The following is a 14,457-nucleotide window of genomic DNA, read 5'->3' as shown; positions in this document are numbered from 1 at the left end:
ACAGGGAGTACAGGAGAGGGCTCAGAACGCACCCTTGTGGGGCCCCAGTGTTGAGGATCAGCGGGGAGGAGATGTTGTTGCCTACCCTCACCACCTGGGGGCGGCCTGTCAGGAAGTCCAGTACCCAGTTGCACAGGGCGGGGTCGAGACCCATGGTCTCGAGCTTGATGACGAGCTTGGAGGGTACTATGGTGTTGAATGCTGAGCTGTAGTCGATGAACAGCATTCTCACATAGGTATTCCTCTTGTCCAGATGGGTTAGGGCAGTGTGCAGTGTGGTTGAGATTGCATCGTCTGTGGACCTATTTGGGCGGTAAGCAAATTGGAGTGGGTCTAGGGTGTCAGGTAGGGTGGAGGTGATATGGTCCTTGACTAGTCTCTCAAAGCACTTCATGATGACGGATGTGAGTGCTACGGGGCGGTAGTCGTTTAGCTCAGTTACCTTAGCTTTCTTGGGAACAGGAACAATGGTGGCCCTCTTGAAGCATGTGGGAACAGCAGACTGGTATAGGGATTGATTGAATATGTCCGTAAACACACCGGCCAGCTGGTCTGCGCATGCTCTGAGGGCGCGGCTGGGGATGCCGTCTGGGCCTGCAGCCTTGCGAGGGTTAACACGTTTAAATGTCTTACTCACCTCGGCTGCAGTGAAGGAGAGACCGCATGTTTTCGTTGCAGGCCGTGTCAGTGGCACTGTATTGTCCTCAAAGCGGGCAAAAAGTTATTTAGTCTGCCTGGGAGCAAGACATCCTGGTCCGTGACTGGGCTGGGTTTCTTCCTGTAGTCCGTGATTGACTGTAGACCCTGCCACATGCCTCTTGTGTCTGAGCCGTTGAATTGAGATTCTACTTTGTCTCTGTACTGGCGCTTAGCTTGTTTGATAGCCTTGCGGAGGGAATAGCTGCACTGTTTGTATTCAGTCATGTTACCAGACACCTTGCCCTGATTAAAAGCAGTGGTTCGCGCTTTCAGTTTCACACGAATGCTGCCATCAATCCACGGTTTCTGGTTAGGGAATGTTTTAATCGTTGCTATGGGAACGACATCTTCAACGCACGTTCTAATGAACTCGCACACCGAATCAGCGTATTCGTCAATGTTGTTGTCTGACGCAAGACCTCAGCGTGGGAGCCTCTTGTTTTAGTTTCTGTCTGTAGGCAGGGATCAACAAAATGGAGTCGTGGTCAGCTTTTCCGAAATTAGGGGAGGGGCAGGGCCTTATATGCGTTGCGGAAGTTAGAGTAACAATGATCCAGGGTCTTTCCACCCCTGGTTGCGCAATCGATATGCTGATAAAATTTAGGGAGTCTTGTTTTCAGATTAGCCTTGTTAAAATCCCCAGCTACAATGAATGCAGCCTCCGGATTTATAAAACTGTGCGGAGGATTCACGTCAAAAGGTGGCGTACGGACGAAACGCAAACATTTCTTAAGCACAAAAATATTCTGATTGATAACACAGTGCGCACACATGTCCCATGACGGTTTCCTTTTATGAATCACAATCAACTCGAAATTGGGCGCACGTGAGCGAGCGTCTTGTTCCACCCTTTTAACGCCTATAGTTGCCTATAAATAGTCAGCGAAACGCCCCTAATTAATTTTCATCGGGATTTGCCGACGATGACGGAAAATCCCGACAGAAAGGCCGAAATGCGCAGCCGTACACAGACAAAGTGTTTGTGCCAAGGGCGGGGGAAAGGGGACACCGGAGCTCAACCCCCTTGATGAACGACTTGCCGGTATTATAGGGGAGTGGAGGGGGACAGACGCACCGGATGAATTCAAGTTGTGTTTAAAAATGTATTTACACAAACAATTGTGACATTTTCTATTGTTTTAGTCACTGCGTGTTCTACCGGGCCAGTGGTGCTGCAGCTGAGCAGGAGCTGAGTGCGCCCAGCCCCGGCGACTCCACTGCACCTCGTGTGTCACAACCCTCCAGCGGCCGTGTCCTCACAGATGCAGTCCTGCAAACGCAAAGAGACACCATCGATGCTATTAACGAGGTTGCCAAGGAGTTGAAGTGGGACAGGCACGGCTAAATCTTCCATCAGTGCCAAAGCAGCCGGTGTGCGTCATTACGCGTTGTAATTGCATGCCTTTGCATCCAACCATTTGATTGTCAAAGCCAACCAGTTGCGTAACAACTTCAGGTGTGGTAATTACCCTGATTGTAACTGACAATGACAAGGCCATTACCACACTGACAGTTCTGCGCAACGAACATGTGATAATAATATATGAAACTGTTTACTGGTATCTGCCTGACTGAGGCATCGTAAACAGCATCAGTTTAAATGTAATTTGTCCAACTGTTCACCTTAATATTCATGAGAATACATTTCATAACATGCAAGTATTGCTTAACAATTACAGATCCAATTAAATATGATTCCCGATTAAACTGTACAACATATTTGAGGGGTTCTTTTGCAAAAACAGATATCTCCGTTTGTATTTATTATCCTAAATCATGTTTTTTATCTGTTTTTTGTGTGCACTCCAGGGAACTCTTCATATATAATAAGTGAGAGGTAATATTTTGATTTATTTTACACAATGGTATCAATTTCAAAGCGTTTCTCGAGTTTCATCCTTCTGCCATCAGAGTCGTAGTTTCTAATTCCTCCAGTTTATGTGCGTACGCATGGGTCATACGTATGTAAGTGTCCGTGGAGGACCGCACATTCTCCGGTCAAGTTTGTTTTTATAAATCCCCAAATTTGCTTCGAAAGTAGCATAGACCTTCTTTTGTGCCTACGCAACATTTATAAATGAGGCCCCTGGTGTTCAGTTCTCTCCCTGACCTGGTGTTCAGTTCTCTCTCTCTGACCTGGTGTTCAGTTCTCTCTCTCTGACCTGGCGTTCAGTTCTCTCTCTGAGATGGCGTTCAGTTCTCTCTCTCTGACCTGGTGTTCAGTTCTCTCTCTCTGACCTGGTGTTCAGTTCTCTCTCTCTGACCTGGTGTTCAGTTCTCTCTTTGACCTGGTGTTCAGTTCTCTCTCTGACCTGGTGTTCAGTTCTCTCTCTCTCTGACCTGGTGTTCAGTTCTCTCTCTCTGACCTGGTGTTCAGTTCTCTCTCTCTGACCTGGTGTTCAGTTCTCTCTCTCTGACCTGGTGTTCAGTTCTCTCTCTCTGACCTGGCGTTGAGCTCAGCCCTTTCAGCGTCAGTCCTGGTCTGCAGGCTCATCATTTCAGCCACCCGTTCTCTGAGCTGCAGCTCCAGCTGCCCCCGCAGCGCCACCTCCCGCTCCAGGGCCAGAGCCGCCCCTCCCTCCCGGCTGCGCAGCGTGGAGGACAGGCCGGAGCAGGACGACTGGACAGAGTGGGAGGCCCGGGCCAGCTCGTTACGCATGTCTGACAGGTCCCTGGCAGGGACAAAGGGGAAATATGAAAGAATTCAAAGACACAAGCATGCAACTATATAATGTAGTGCATTTATGCAGTGTGTTGTGAGTTAATTGTTCGGACCTCTCTGTGGCGCTCTTCAGCTCACAGACCTGTCTACGGAAGCCCACCACCTGTCGCCACACGGATAGCAGACGACTGTGCTCACTGCTGAAATAACTGTGGAAAGACTAAGTGAGAGGAATTGTGAAATGTCAATGTCAGGTGACAGAAATAAGACAAGTGCTTCTAATATGAAAATTGAAAACAGCCATCCACAAAAACTATAATACACACTTCCTCCTCCCTCCTCCAATCAGACTCCCTCTGCTCCAGCTCCTCCCTGGATTTGGACCAATCAGCAGTGAGTCGGCGTATGTCCTGGCTGAGTGCCTCATTGGCCAGTCCTGCCTGCTCCAACTGCTCTCTCAGCATGGCGTTCACTGCAGACAGACTGCTGCTCCTGTGGAACATAACACGGCATTGCATCAATTGCATTGAATTCTGTACGTCATTAGTTTCATTGCTGATTGGCCCAGGCAGATTCCAATCACTAACCTTTGCTGCTCCTCCTCCAACCGGATGAGAGCATTTTCCAGGTCGCCGCATGGATCCTCCTCGTCTCGATGGTGGCTGTTGCTGGACATATCACAACGACCCTAAAGGGAAATAAGAATGACAGTTATGCATCAGATGTGAATTGTAGATTAACTCAATGTTGTTACTAAATGGCATGGTTAGTTGTTTCAGAATGTCTCCATAGTGGTGTAGAGCAGTACGAACACTCAGTCTGTGCTGCTCCAGCTCCGAGGACTTCTCCACTAGAGTCTGCTCCAGGTCTCCACACCTCTTCTTGTACTGCAGGACCTGGAGGGGAGGACACAGTGAGGTGATCTGCTCTCTGACTGGTGACATAATATAGACTAGGTAATCAGCATCAGGTTCCCATTTGTCAGCATCAAATGTTTTCATTCTTAGTAGGGGAGTCTGTAGGACAGTGATGTCATACAGGAAGACATCTATGAGGTTCATGAACTTACATCCCGTATTACAACCACGAAAAGAAAACACTGCCATCACCTGCTTTATGTTCATGTGTGTGTTCTTCTGTTGACAACTATGAGGGTTGACAGACAATCACGGGCCTATAAATGAACTAGTAAAACACCCTTTAACCTCCAAATATATGGGAGGTGAATGGAAACAGATGCATCATAGTGTGATACCTTGGCCTGCAGTTTCTGCACCAGCTGAGCCTGTCTTTGCTGGCCCTCCTGGTAGGCTGTGAGTTTACGCTTGTAGGCTGCCTGTTCCTCGTCCAGACGCCGGCGCAGGTCCATGTTCTGCTGAGCCTGGCTGCGAGACTCTGGTGAATCCCGCTCCCCGTCACCTGTCTCCAGGCGGAGAGCCTGCTCTAGCTATGTGGATGAGAACACATGGGGGGGATGATGCACAGGGGGAGTCGCGGCCTTACGAACTCAGACTGATATGTAACCCCTGTCTTTCTTCAGGTTTGCCAGGTATGCTATAGAAAATAAATAAAATAAAATATGCTGAAATGTTTTACCATAATTCTATGTTATAAATTCAGAATTATTGCATGGTGCAAGGTAGTTACATCTACCTACCCGTATCTGACCAAAATGGTTTCTCAGAGGGCTCTGTGATTGAGGAGAGTTGTAAACAGCACTGTAATGAATGTTCAGGGCTTCTCCATGGAGAACACCACAGTAAACACAAACCTGTCTCCATAGGAACCTCTGTAGGTCTCAACAACTGGGTCTATACAGATAAGCCTCTCTGTATTCTACAATTTAGCCATAAAGCACTGATGTGGATTCATGTTATAGTAGCCTGGATGTTGGATTTTAGCATTACATTTACATCAGTTTCATTTGTCAGAAGAGTCATTTTAACTGCTGGTTATCTGAATCACCATTTGAAGAACATCTGAAGATCAAAGGTAACATAGGTAACATAATATCAAAGATATTTCCAGTTTGTTTTAGAGCTGACAATCTTGAATGTACAACCACATTTAGTTAGGCTAAATTCTAACTCCATACTACTGAGCCCGCCCACTCTGGCCTGATCCCCCCCTCTCCTCCCCTCTGAAGCCTCTGTTTACAATCACCAGGGGTGACGAACGCCATAGCAACATGCCACTTCACTTCATTCCAGTCCCGTAACCAAGGAGACAGACAAAACTCTTCCAAGCAGACAAAGAAAATAGTAAAAGGAGAATTGAGATAGGGGTACATTGGTATTCCTTATATGTGTCTGTCAAATGCCCCTACGGAATTCCCCTCTGTGGCCTACTTTGTCTTTAGTGTTTGGTGTATGGCAACTCCTCTGACTAGTCCTCTATGGGAAAGATTTCAGACTACATTGGTGGGTCAAGAATTTAAACCCACCACATATTTTTCTCTAGCAACCAGGTTAGTGTAGTACTACAACAAATGCATTCATTCTCCCTCTCTCAACCTCCATTTACTTATATACTTCACATCTAATCCTGTTATCTTTTCCTGGATAATCAAATTTGATCTTTTACTTACTGTTCCCTCCCTCCCTCCCTCCCTCCCTCCCTCCCTCCCCCTCCACTCAATCTCTTTTTCCTGCCTTCTCTTCTCTGTCTCTTACCCTCTCGCTGATGGCGCTGTATTTGATAGCCAGCTCATCTCGGTCGGCCCTGCTATGGGCCAGCAGATCCTCCAGCCTTCCCAGCTCTACCTGCAGCACCCGGTTCTCCTCTTGGACAGACATCACGGAGGACATGGCTCCTGGTGCTGGGGTGGGGAGGGGAAAGAGAGAGGCGCAGACAACCACTTGTGTTAATGAAGAGCACAGCACTTCATTCAATATTCAGGACACTACTTTGAAAACATCTGTGATTTTTTGGACACTCAATTCAAATCATATTTGTCACATGCGCCAAATACATCAAGTGTAGACTTTAGCATGAAATGCTGACTTACAAGCCCTTTCCCAACAATGCAGAGTTAAAAATGATGAGAAATATGTAAAAAAAATGTTTTGGAAATAGTAACACAAAATAACAATAACAATAACGAGACCATATACAAGGAGCACCGGTACCGAGTCAATGTGCAGGGGGACAAAGTAGTGGAGGTAATATGTACATGTAGGTAGGGGTAAAGTGACTAGGCGATCAGTATAGATAATAAACAGAGTAGCAGCAGCATATGTGACAGTGTGTCTACATGTGAGTGTGTTTTGTGTGTGTGAGAGTATGTAGTGTGTGTGTTGAATTGTGACTGTATAGTATGTGTGAGTGTGTGGGTAGAGTCCAGTGAGTGTGTGGGTAGAGTCCAGTGAGTGTGTGGGTAGAGTCCAGTGAGTGTGTGGGTAGAGTCCAGTGAGTGTGTGGGTAGAGTGCAGTGAGTGTGTGGGTAGAGTCCAGTGAGTGTGTGGGTAGAGTACAGTGAGTGTGTGGGTAGAGTACAGTAAGTGTGTGGGTAGAGTACAGTGAGTGTGTGGGTAGAGTACAGTAAGTGTGTGGGTAGAGTACAGTAAGTGTGTGGGTAGAGTACAGTAAGTGTGTGGGTAGAGTACAGTGAGTGTGTGGGTAGAGTCCAGTGAGTGTGTGGGTAGAGTCCAGTGAGTGTGTGGGTAGAGTCCAGTGAGTGTGTGGGTAGAGTACAGTGAGTGTGTGGGTAGAGTACAGTGAGTGTGTGGGTAGAGTCCAGTGAGTGTGTGGGTAGAGTACAGTGAGTGTGTGGGTAGAGTCCAGTGAGTGTGTGGGTAGAGTACAGTGAGTGTGTGGGTAGAGTACAGTGAGTGTGTGGGTAGAGTCCAGTGAGTGTGTGGGTAGAGTACAGTGAGTGTGTGGGTAGAGTACAGTGAGTGTGTGGGTAGAGTCCAGTGAGTGTGTGGGTAGAGTACAGTGAGTGTGTGGGTAGAGTCCAGTGAGTGTGTGGGTAGAGTACAGTGAGTGTGTGGGTAGAGTCCAGTGAGTGTGTGGGTAGAGTACAGTTAGTGTGTGGGTAGAGTCCAGTGAGTGTGTGGGTAGAGTACAGTGAGTGTGTGGGTAGAGTCCAGTGAGTGTGTGGGTAGAGTACAGTAAGTGTGTGGGTAGAGTACAGTAAGTGTGTGGGTAGAGTACAGTGAGTGTGTGGGTAGAGTACAGTGAGTGTGTGGGTAGAGTCCAGTGAGTGTGTGGGTAGAGTACAGTGAGTGTGTGGGTAGAGTCCAGTGAGTGTGTGGGTAGAGTACAGTGAGTGTGTGGGTAGAGTCCAGTGAGTGTGTGGGTAGAGTCCAGTGAGTGTGTGGGTAGAGTACAGTGAGTGTGTGGGTAGAGTCCAGTGAGTGTGTGGGTAGAGTACAGTAAGTGTGTGGGTAGAGTACATTAAGTGTGTGGGTAGAGTACAGTGAGTGTGTGGGTAGAGTACAGTAAGTGTGTGGGTAGAGTACAGTAAGTGTGTGGGTAGAGTACAGTGAGTGTGTGGGTAGAGTACAGTAAGTGTGTGGGTAGAGTACAGTGAGTGTGTGGGTAGAGTACAGTAAGTGTGTGGGTAGAGTACAGTAAGTGTGTGGGTAGAGTACAGTAAGTGTGCATAGAGCCGGTGCAAATAAAAAGCAGGTCAATGCAAATAGTCAGGGTAGATATTTGATGAACTGTTCAGCAGTTTTTATCTCTATCCCACTCACGGCTCTCGTTGAGGTTCTTGGTAACGATCTCTCTGACTCGTGCAGGTAAACACGTAGGTGGGTCTTCAGGGGAGGCGCCTCGGACTGTCAGCCTCTTCTCTTCAGACAACACACTCTCCTCCAGCCTCTGGTAGAAAACAGACACAGAAGCATTTATATTGGAGAAAGGAGAGTTAGGGGGAGAGAAAGCGAGAGAGCATGTACATTGAAGATAGGATAACAGCTGTTGCAGCCACCTACTAGTATTGTGTGAGGCTACTTTGATTATCCTGTTGGATGTGGACACTTTTGACAAATAAAATCTCCAATTTCCATTTGATTACCCTTTCTGCAATCCTTATCTTATTTGTGAGTTCATGTCCTCAGAGACAGACTAAAGCTCAGGGCCCTGCAGTGCACAGTGCCATGAGGACAGGTGGTGTCTCAGCAGTCACTCCTGTCTACCACAGAGCTGTGTTCAGAATAGAACACTGACCTCACACTCTGCAGAGTGCACGTAAACAGTTTCAGCACACAACATAGAGCAGAATGTATGGCATCTCTGTCGAAGTGTTAAACCATCAGCATCCCCAGTGAAGAAGTCTACTGTAATTACAACTAGCCTACATAATTATAACATATTGGTGGCATATTGATATTTCTGTAAATCAATTATTTACAGGAGAATACCAATTCACTATAAAAAAGAACGATAAATCAAAGTGCAATCATGCACTGGCCATGACATCACCTGTATGACAGATTCCAATTTGGAATCCGTGTTGGAATTCTCTGTGTCGCTCATTGAGGAATATCTCAATAACAGCAATATCTTCAGGCCTGAAAAATAAACGTTTGTCGCTCCAGTCCCGTGCGCTGGGAGCGTTATCAAATAGGATTAACCGTTCGATGTAGATCGCAATTAACGGATGCACGCGAGTAAATGCTTATCTAAATTAACGACACATTAGCAACTATAAAAATAAAAGCATATGTATGCTGTACAGACAGTCCAGAACGTTGTGATAGTTTGCTGTAATCTCAGGATTTTTTACACATCCCACAGGTGACTGCCCTGCTCGGTCCTTCTCTCCAGAACTGTCGGAAAGATTGAGGACAGGGGGATTAGCAGACTTTAAACCCTCCCTCCCTCCCGAGGAGCGCTTCCGTTTGCATTCTTTGCCTGGCCACCCATGCAGTTTAATTAGATATTTTTTTGCAGTTGAGTGTAGGGCTAACTAAATAAATTGTTATTGGATAAAACAAATCTGCTGCAAATGTTAGTGGTTATCAACAAAATGTTGAGGAAATTTGTAGGCCGCACAAATTTCACAGTGCCTGCAGGATGTGCTTTGTACGGGTTTTTCAAGGCCCAGTGCAGACAAAAACGTGATATATTTCAAAACTATGAGGTTGGAATAATACTGTGAAATTGATTATAATGCCCTTGGTGTAAAAGCTGTTTGAGAAGTTTTGGTGGAATGGAGTTCTGGCCTGCCTGGTGACATCAGCAGGGGGTGAATTAGTTAATAGATCAATAAGAAAGAGACTTCTCTGCCAATAACTATACAGTACAAAAATATAAATGCAACAATTAAAGATTTTACTGAGTTACAGTTCATATAAGGAAATCAGTCAACTGAAATAAATTCATTAGACCCTAATCTATGGATTTCACATGACTGTGCAGGGGTGAAGCCAATTAAAATGGTCAAAAAGACACAATAGCTTCACAAAAAAGAAAAATAATTCTGATTGGCTGGGCCTGGGCCTGGCTCCCCACTGGGCCAATCAGAATGAGTCTTTCCCCACAAAAGGGCTTTATTCCCAGACATAAATACTCCTCAGAAACTTACTGGGATTTTTAAAGAAGCTATTTTTGTTTTAAATTAAATTGGTCAAAAAGACACAATCACAGTAGGGTACATACTTGTTAAACAGAAATTATTTGATATTGAGATAAAAACAGCTGTATTGGACCTTTAAGAAGTCTGTGTGTCCTTTCATCAGGCCTATTAGTGACATACAGTACTTTCTTCTGTCATATAGAATTAGACAAGGAAGTGTTGTGAGGCTACACAGTATGAATAATGATGAGGGTGGCCACGTTAAGGGGCATCCATGATCCCTACACCCCTCTGTAAATGGGATATTTGGTGACAGTGACTACATGTCGGTCACTGTTTATAATGTTACAACACATGAACAACAAGGAAGGAAAAGCAGAACAAATGTGTTCCCCTTTTCAGTATCTGGGGGCCCAGCTTGATCACTGTGCCTGCCACACCACTTCAATGCTTGAATTACCATGGTAACAGACATGACTACAAAAGAGAGGGACTCAGAATGTCAATAACAGACCCCTCTATTCACAAAGCTCAGCCTTGACCACACCTCCACAACCTTCAGCATGTTGTCATTTTGAAAGGTGTGCATAAAATATTGAGACATTTTATTCTCCACATAACTACTGTAAATTCGGACAATGTTAAATATTACAGCCCAACATTCAGTTTTTAGGGTTTGTTTTGGGTTAAGGGCCCTCTTGTGGTGTCCTGGCAGAGCTGCATTGCATAGAAGCAAGGGTAATAGATACTTTTTTGAGCATGCAAGATCAGCATTTGAATCTTTGTGAATAAGTTAACTTGGAAACATAACCTTAGGTTAATCATAAAGCATATCTTAAGGTCTACAACAAAGGCCCCACAATTTTTCCTGGTCAGGTCATGAGAGTAAAAACTCCAGGCCCTAAGTGATCCTATTACCATGCAATTACCAGTACTGTAATAATAAGCAAGTTAGCAAACTAGGCCTAGCCTATTATAGCTCAGACAGGTTTAACCTGTGTAATGAATCTGGGTGTGGGTCTGTTTTCTGTCCTCTGGTAAAGCATGTCTAGGCTACCCGTAGGCTATAAGGATTCATTCATTTGTCAGTTATAGCCAAACTCTCTGCTGTAACCCCTGGAATGTCTATGTAATACTGTACAGTGATATCTAAACTAGAGCGAGCAAGAGTAGTCTTTGCATTCTACAAATGTAAGCTGTTCTGCTATAAAGGATAAATAAATTGTGGTCAGGCAGAATTACAAACGACTAATACTAACTATTATTATTGTGAATATATAAATTAAGATAGTCTTTTGGGGAATATTACATACTAAATACTTTTTGCCCCACTGTATATAGGTATGTATGTACAGTGGGGAAAACAAGTATTTGATACACTGCCGATTTTGAAGGTTTTCCTACTTACAAAGCATGTAGAGGTCTGTCATTGTTATCATAGGTACACTTCAACTGTGAGAGACGGGATCTAAAACAAAAATCCAGAAAATCACATTGTATGATTTTTAAGTAATTAATTAGCATTTTATTGCATGACATAAGTATTTGATCACCTACCAACCAGTAAGAATTCCAGCTCTCACAGACCTGTTAGTTTTTCTTTAAGAAGCCCTCCTGTTCTCCACTCATTAGCTGTATTAACAGCACCTGTTTGAACTCGTTACCTGTATAAAAGACACCTGTCCACACACTCAATCAAACAGACTCCAACCTCTCCACAATGGCCAAGACCAAAGAGCTGTTTAAGGACATCAGGGATAAAATTGTAGATCTGCACAAGGCTGGGATGGGCTACAGGACAATAGGCAAGCAGCTTGGTGAGAAGGCAACAACTGTTGGCACAATTATTAGAAAATGGAAGAAGTTCAAGATGACGGTCAATCACCCTCAGTCTGGGGCTCCATGCAAGATCTCACCTCGTGGGGCATCAATGATCATGAGGAAGATGAGGGATCAGCCCAGGACTACACGGCAGGACCTGGTCAATGACCTGAAGAGAGCTGGGACCACAGTCTCAAAGAACATTTCTGCAAAGGGGACAGGACGACTGCACCGTATTTAGGGGAGGATGGATGGGGCCATGTATCGCAAGATCTTGGCCAACACCCTCCTTCCCTCAGTAAGAGCATTGAAGATGGGTCGTGGCTGGGTCTTCCAGCATGACAACGACCCAAAACACACAGCCAGGGCAACTTAAGGAGGTCCTGGAGTGGCCTAGCCAGTCTCCAGACCTGAACCCAAAAGAAAATCTTTGGAGGGAGCTGAAAGTCCGTATTGCCCAGCGACAGCCCCGAAACCTGAAGGATCTGGAGAAGGTCTGTATGGAGGAGTGGGCCAAAATCCCTGCTGCAGTGTGTTCAAACCTGGTCAAGAACTACAGGAAACGTATGATCTCTGTAATTGCAAACAAAGGTTTCTGTACCACACACAAATACTTATGTCATGCAATAAAATGCTAATTAATTACTTAAATCATAGAATGTGATTTTCTGGATTTTTGTTTTAGATTCTGTCTCTCACAGTTGAAGTGTACCTCTGATAAAATACCTCTACATGCTTTTTAAGTAGGAAAACCTGCAAAATCAGCAGTGTCTCAACTACTTGTTCTCCCCACTGTATGTATATGTATAAATGTTTACGTATGCATATGTTTGTACGTATATATTTACCAAAAAAAAGACAATTACACTGATGGAAGCAACAATCTTTCCGCTATACTAAGCTGATCCACCCCAATTAAAAAAAATATATAAACTGTTTTACCCACTTTATATGTATATGTTGTAGTGATGGCTCATCCTATAACTACTGCTGTACACCCCTATATATTAATATACTGTCTATACACAGCATTATATCCCTGAACAAAAATATAAAAGCAACATGTAAAGTGTTGGTCACAGATTGAAGAAATTTTCTATGCGCACTATAAGCAAATTTCGTGCACAAATTTGTTTACATCCCTGTTAGTGAGAATTTCTATTTTGCCAAGATGATCCATCCACCTGACGGGTGTGGCATAGATCATTAAACAGGTGCACCTTGTGCTGGGGTTGATAAAAGGCCACTAAAATATGCAGTTTTGTCACAGAGGGATGCTATGTTAGCAAGCTGGCTATGGCCATCCAACACGGGAACTCTTCCAAGTCAAGGTAAACTTCTGGTTTTATTAAGTTATTGTCACGCTGAGTGTACTGCATGATTTTTGCGTTAGTTCTTGTAGCTATGTTGACTATGACGTTAATATTTCTTAATGGGATTGTGTGTATTGGTAGATATTACTGCACTGTTGGAGCTAGAAAACACAAGCATTTCGCAGCACCTGCAAATCTGTGTACACGACCAATAAACTTTTGATTTGATGAAACCCAGACTTCCGTGACCAACCACAACAATGCCCCCACCCCACTGACGCGCCCAGTCAACGTTAAAAAAAACTTGGAAACAATGTTGCAAAGCGAGAAGTTAGGTCACCCAGAGTGTAACATCAGTAGGCTGGCGTTAATCATCGCATTCGCAAAACACGCCTATTGCTTGTTAACCGGCAACATTGTTGCAGAATACATGAATTTCCAAAACACAATTTCAGTGACAAATGTGATGATCCTGCGTGCACGACGGGTACGTAAACATGTCGTGCATTAAAATCGCATCACCAATACGGTTGCATCTGCCTGCCTTCATGGAGGCCATATGCCGCCTTAGCGCTTCTCTGTATTTATAGAAGATGGTCCCAATTAAACGCTGACATCCAGTGAAAATAGATAGTATTTCCTTTCGTTTCCCGTAATAAACAGAGTAGCCGATACTCTGCGAAGGACATTCACCACTTCCTTTCCAAAATCACAGCCCATTAAAACGAGTGCCATTACCTTACCTAGAATGAATAAGGGTTGAGTGCATAGTTGTCAACTCCATTCGTATTCGAGAGCAGGATACTTGGACTACCGTTTCGGATTTTAGATGTTTTACTAGACTAGTTAGCCAACTTGCAGCAATATGCTGCTGACGTCGATTTGCTTCCAGCTCTCCCCCAAACCCTTTCCGGGGAGGGACTTGATACCCGAGATCGGCACTGTACTGTACCATAAGCATGAAAGTCTATTAAGTCCAGTAAATCATGAGCAATGTCTTCTAGGGCCAAGCAAATATTAAGAGCGATAGCCCAATGTTTTGTAGAAAAGTACTGTTGTATGTGCCACATGTTGCCGTCATTATTAGGCTAACAACTTTATCTAAAAAGTAAATGCTTAGAATATGGTACATTTAATCTAATATATATATTTTAATACCCACTACTCACCCTGGCACCTTCTCCAGTTACCAGTGACAGTTTCAGTCCAAGCAGTCTTAACACCTTAATAAAACAATGAATTCCTGAATTCTGGTGTCAGATGACGTTCACTGGCATATTTCCTTCTCTTGTACACTGAAGCAAAACGTTTGCGGAGAGGCTTGTGTCAGTCATACTTCACCAAACAAACACTAGTCATGGAGAGGAAACAAAGGAGACAGACCTAGCCTAAAGTCAAAATAACTACCTGTTAAACACGCTTACCACTGTTTCCTT

General features: G+C 44.6%; 1 protein-coding gene across 4 annotated transcripts in view; it reads right to left on the bottom strand.

Moving 5' to 3' along the window:
• The window catches only part of LOC112218064 (rootletin), a 42,824-nt gene extending 28,885 nt beyond the window's left edge, over positions 1 to 13,939 (bottom strand). For 2 of the 4 annotated variants that reach the window (XM_024378664.2, XM_024378672.2), the window contains exons 1-9: positions 8,792 to 9,144; positions 8,062 to 8,188; positions 6,034 to 6,179; positions 4,617 to 4,808; positions 4,174 to 4,257; positions 3,949 to 4,049; positions 3,688 to 3,853; positions 3,475 to 3,581; positions 3,144 to 3,371 (exon numbers count right to left, since the gene is read on the bottom strand). In XM_024378664.2, the coding sequence (XP_024234432.1) occupies positions 3,144 to 3,371; positions 3,475 to 3,581; positions 3,688 to 3,853; positions 3,949 to 4,049; positions 4,174 to 4,257; positions 4,617 to 4,808; positions 6,034 to 6,179; positions 8,062 to 8,188; positions 8,792 to 8,845 (1,205 nt within the window). In that variant the 5' untranslated portion in view covers positions 8,846 to 9,144. Of the gene's footprint in view, positions 1 to 3,143; positions 3,372 to 3,474; positions 3,582 to 3,687; positions 3,854 to 3,948; positions 4,050 to 4,173; positions 4,258 to 4,616; positions 4,809 to 6,033; positions 6,180 to 8,061; positions 8,189 to 8,791; positions 9,145 to 11,295; positions 11,318 to 13,764 lie in introns of those variants that run through there. The other 2 variants (XM_024378677.2, XM_024378683.2) reach the window with 2 other exon arrangements.
• Between the last annotated feature and the right edge of the window lie 518 nt (positions 13,940 to 14,457).

This window comes from Oncorhynchus tshawytscha, linkage group LG02 (genome assembly GCF_018296145.1).
Source record: "Oncorhynchus tshawytscha isolate Ot180627B linkage group LG02, Otsh_v2.0, whole genome shotgun sequence".
In the NCBI taxonomy this organism is placed as follows: domain Eukaryota; kingdom Metazoa; phylum Chordata; class Actinopteri; order Salmoniformes; family Salmonidae; genus Oncorhynchus; species Oncorhynchus tshawytscha.
The sequence above is the reverse complement of the archived record's forward strand: the minus strand, read 5'-3'. Positions and strand labels throughout refer to the sequence as shown.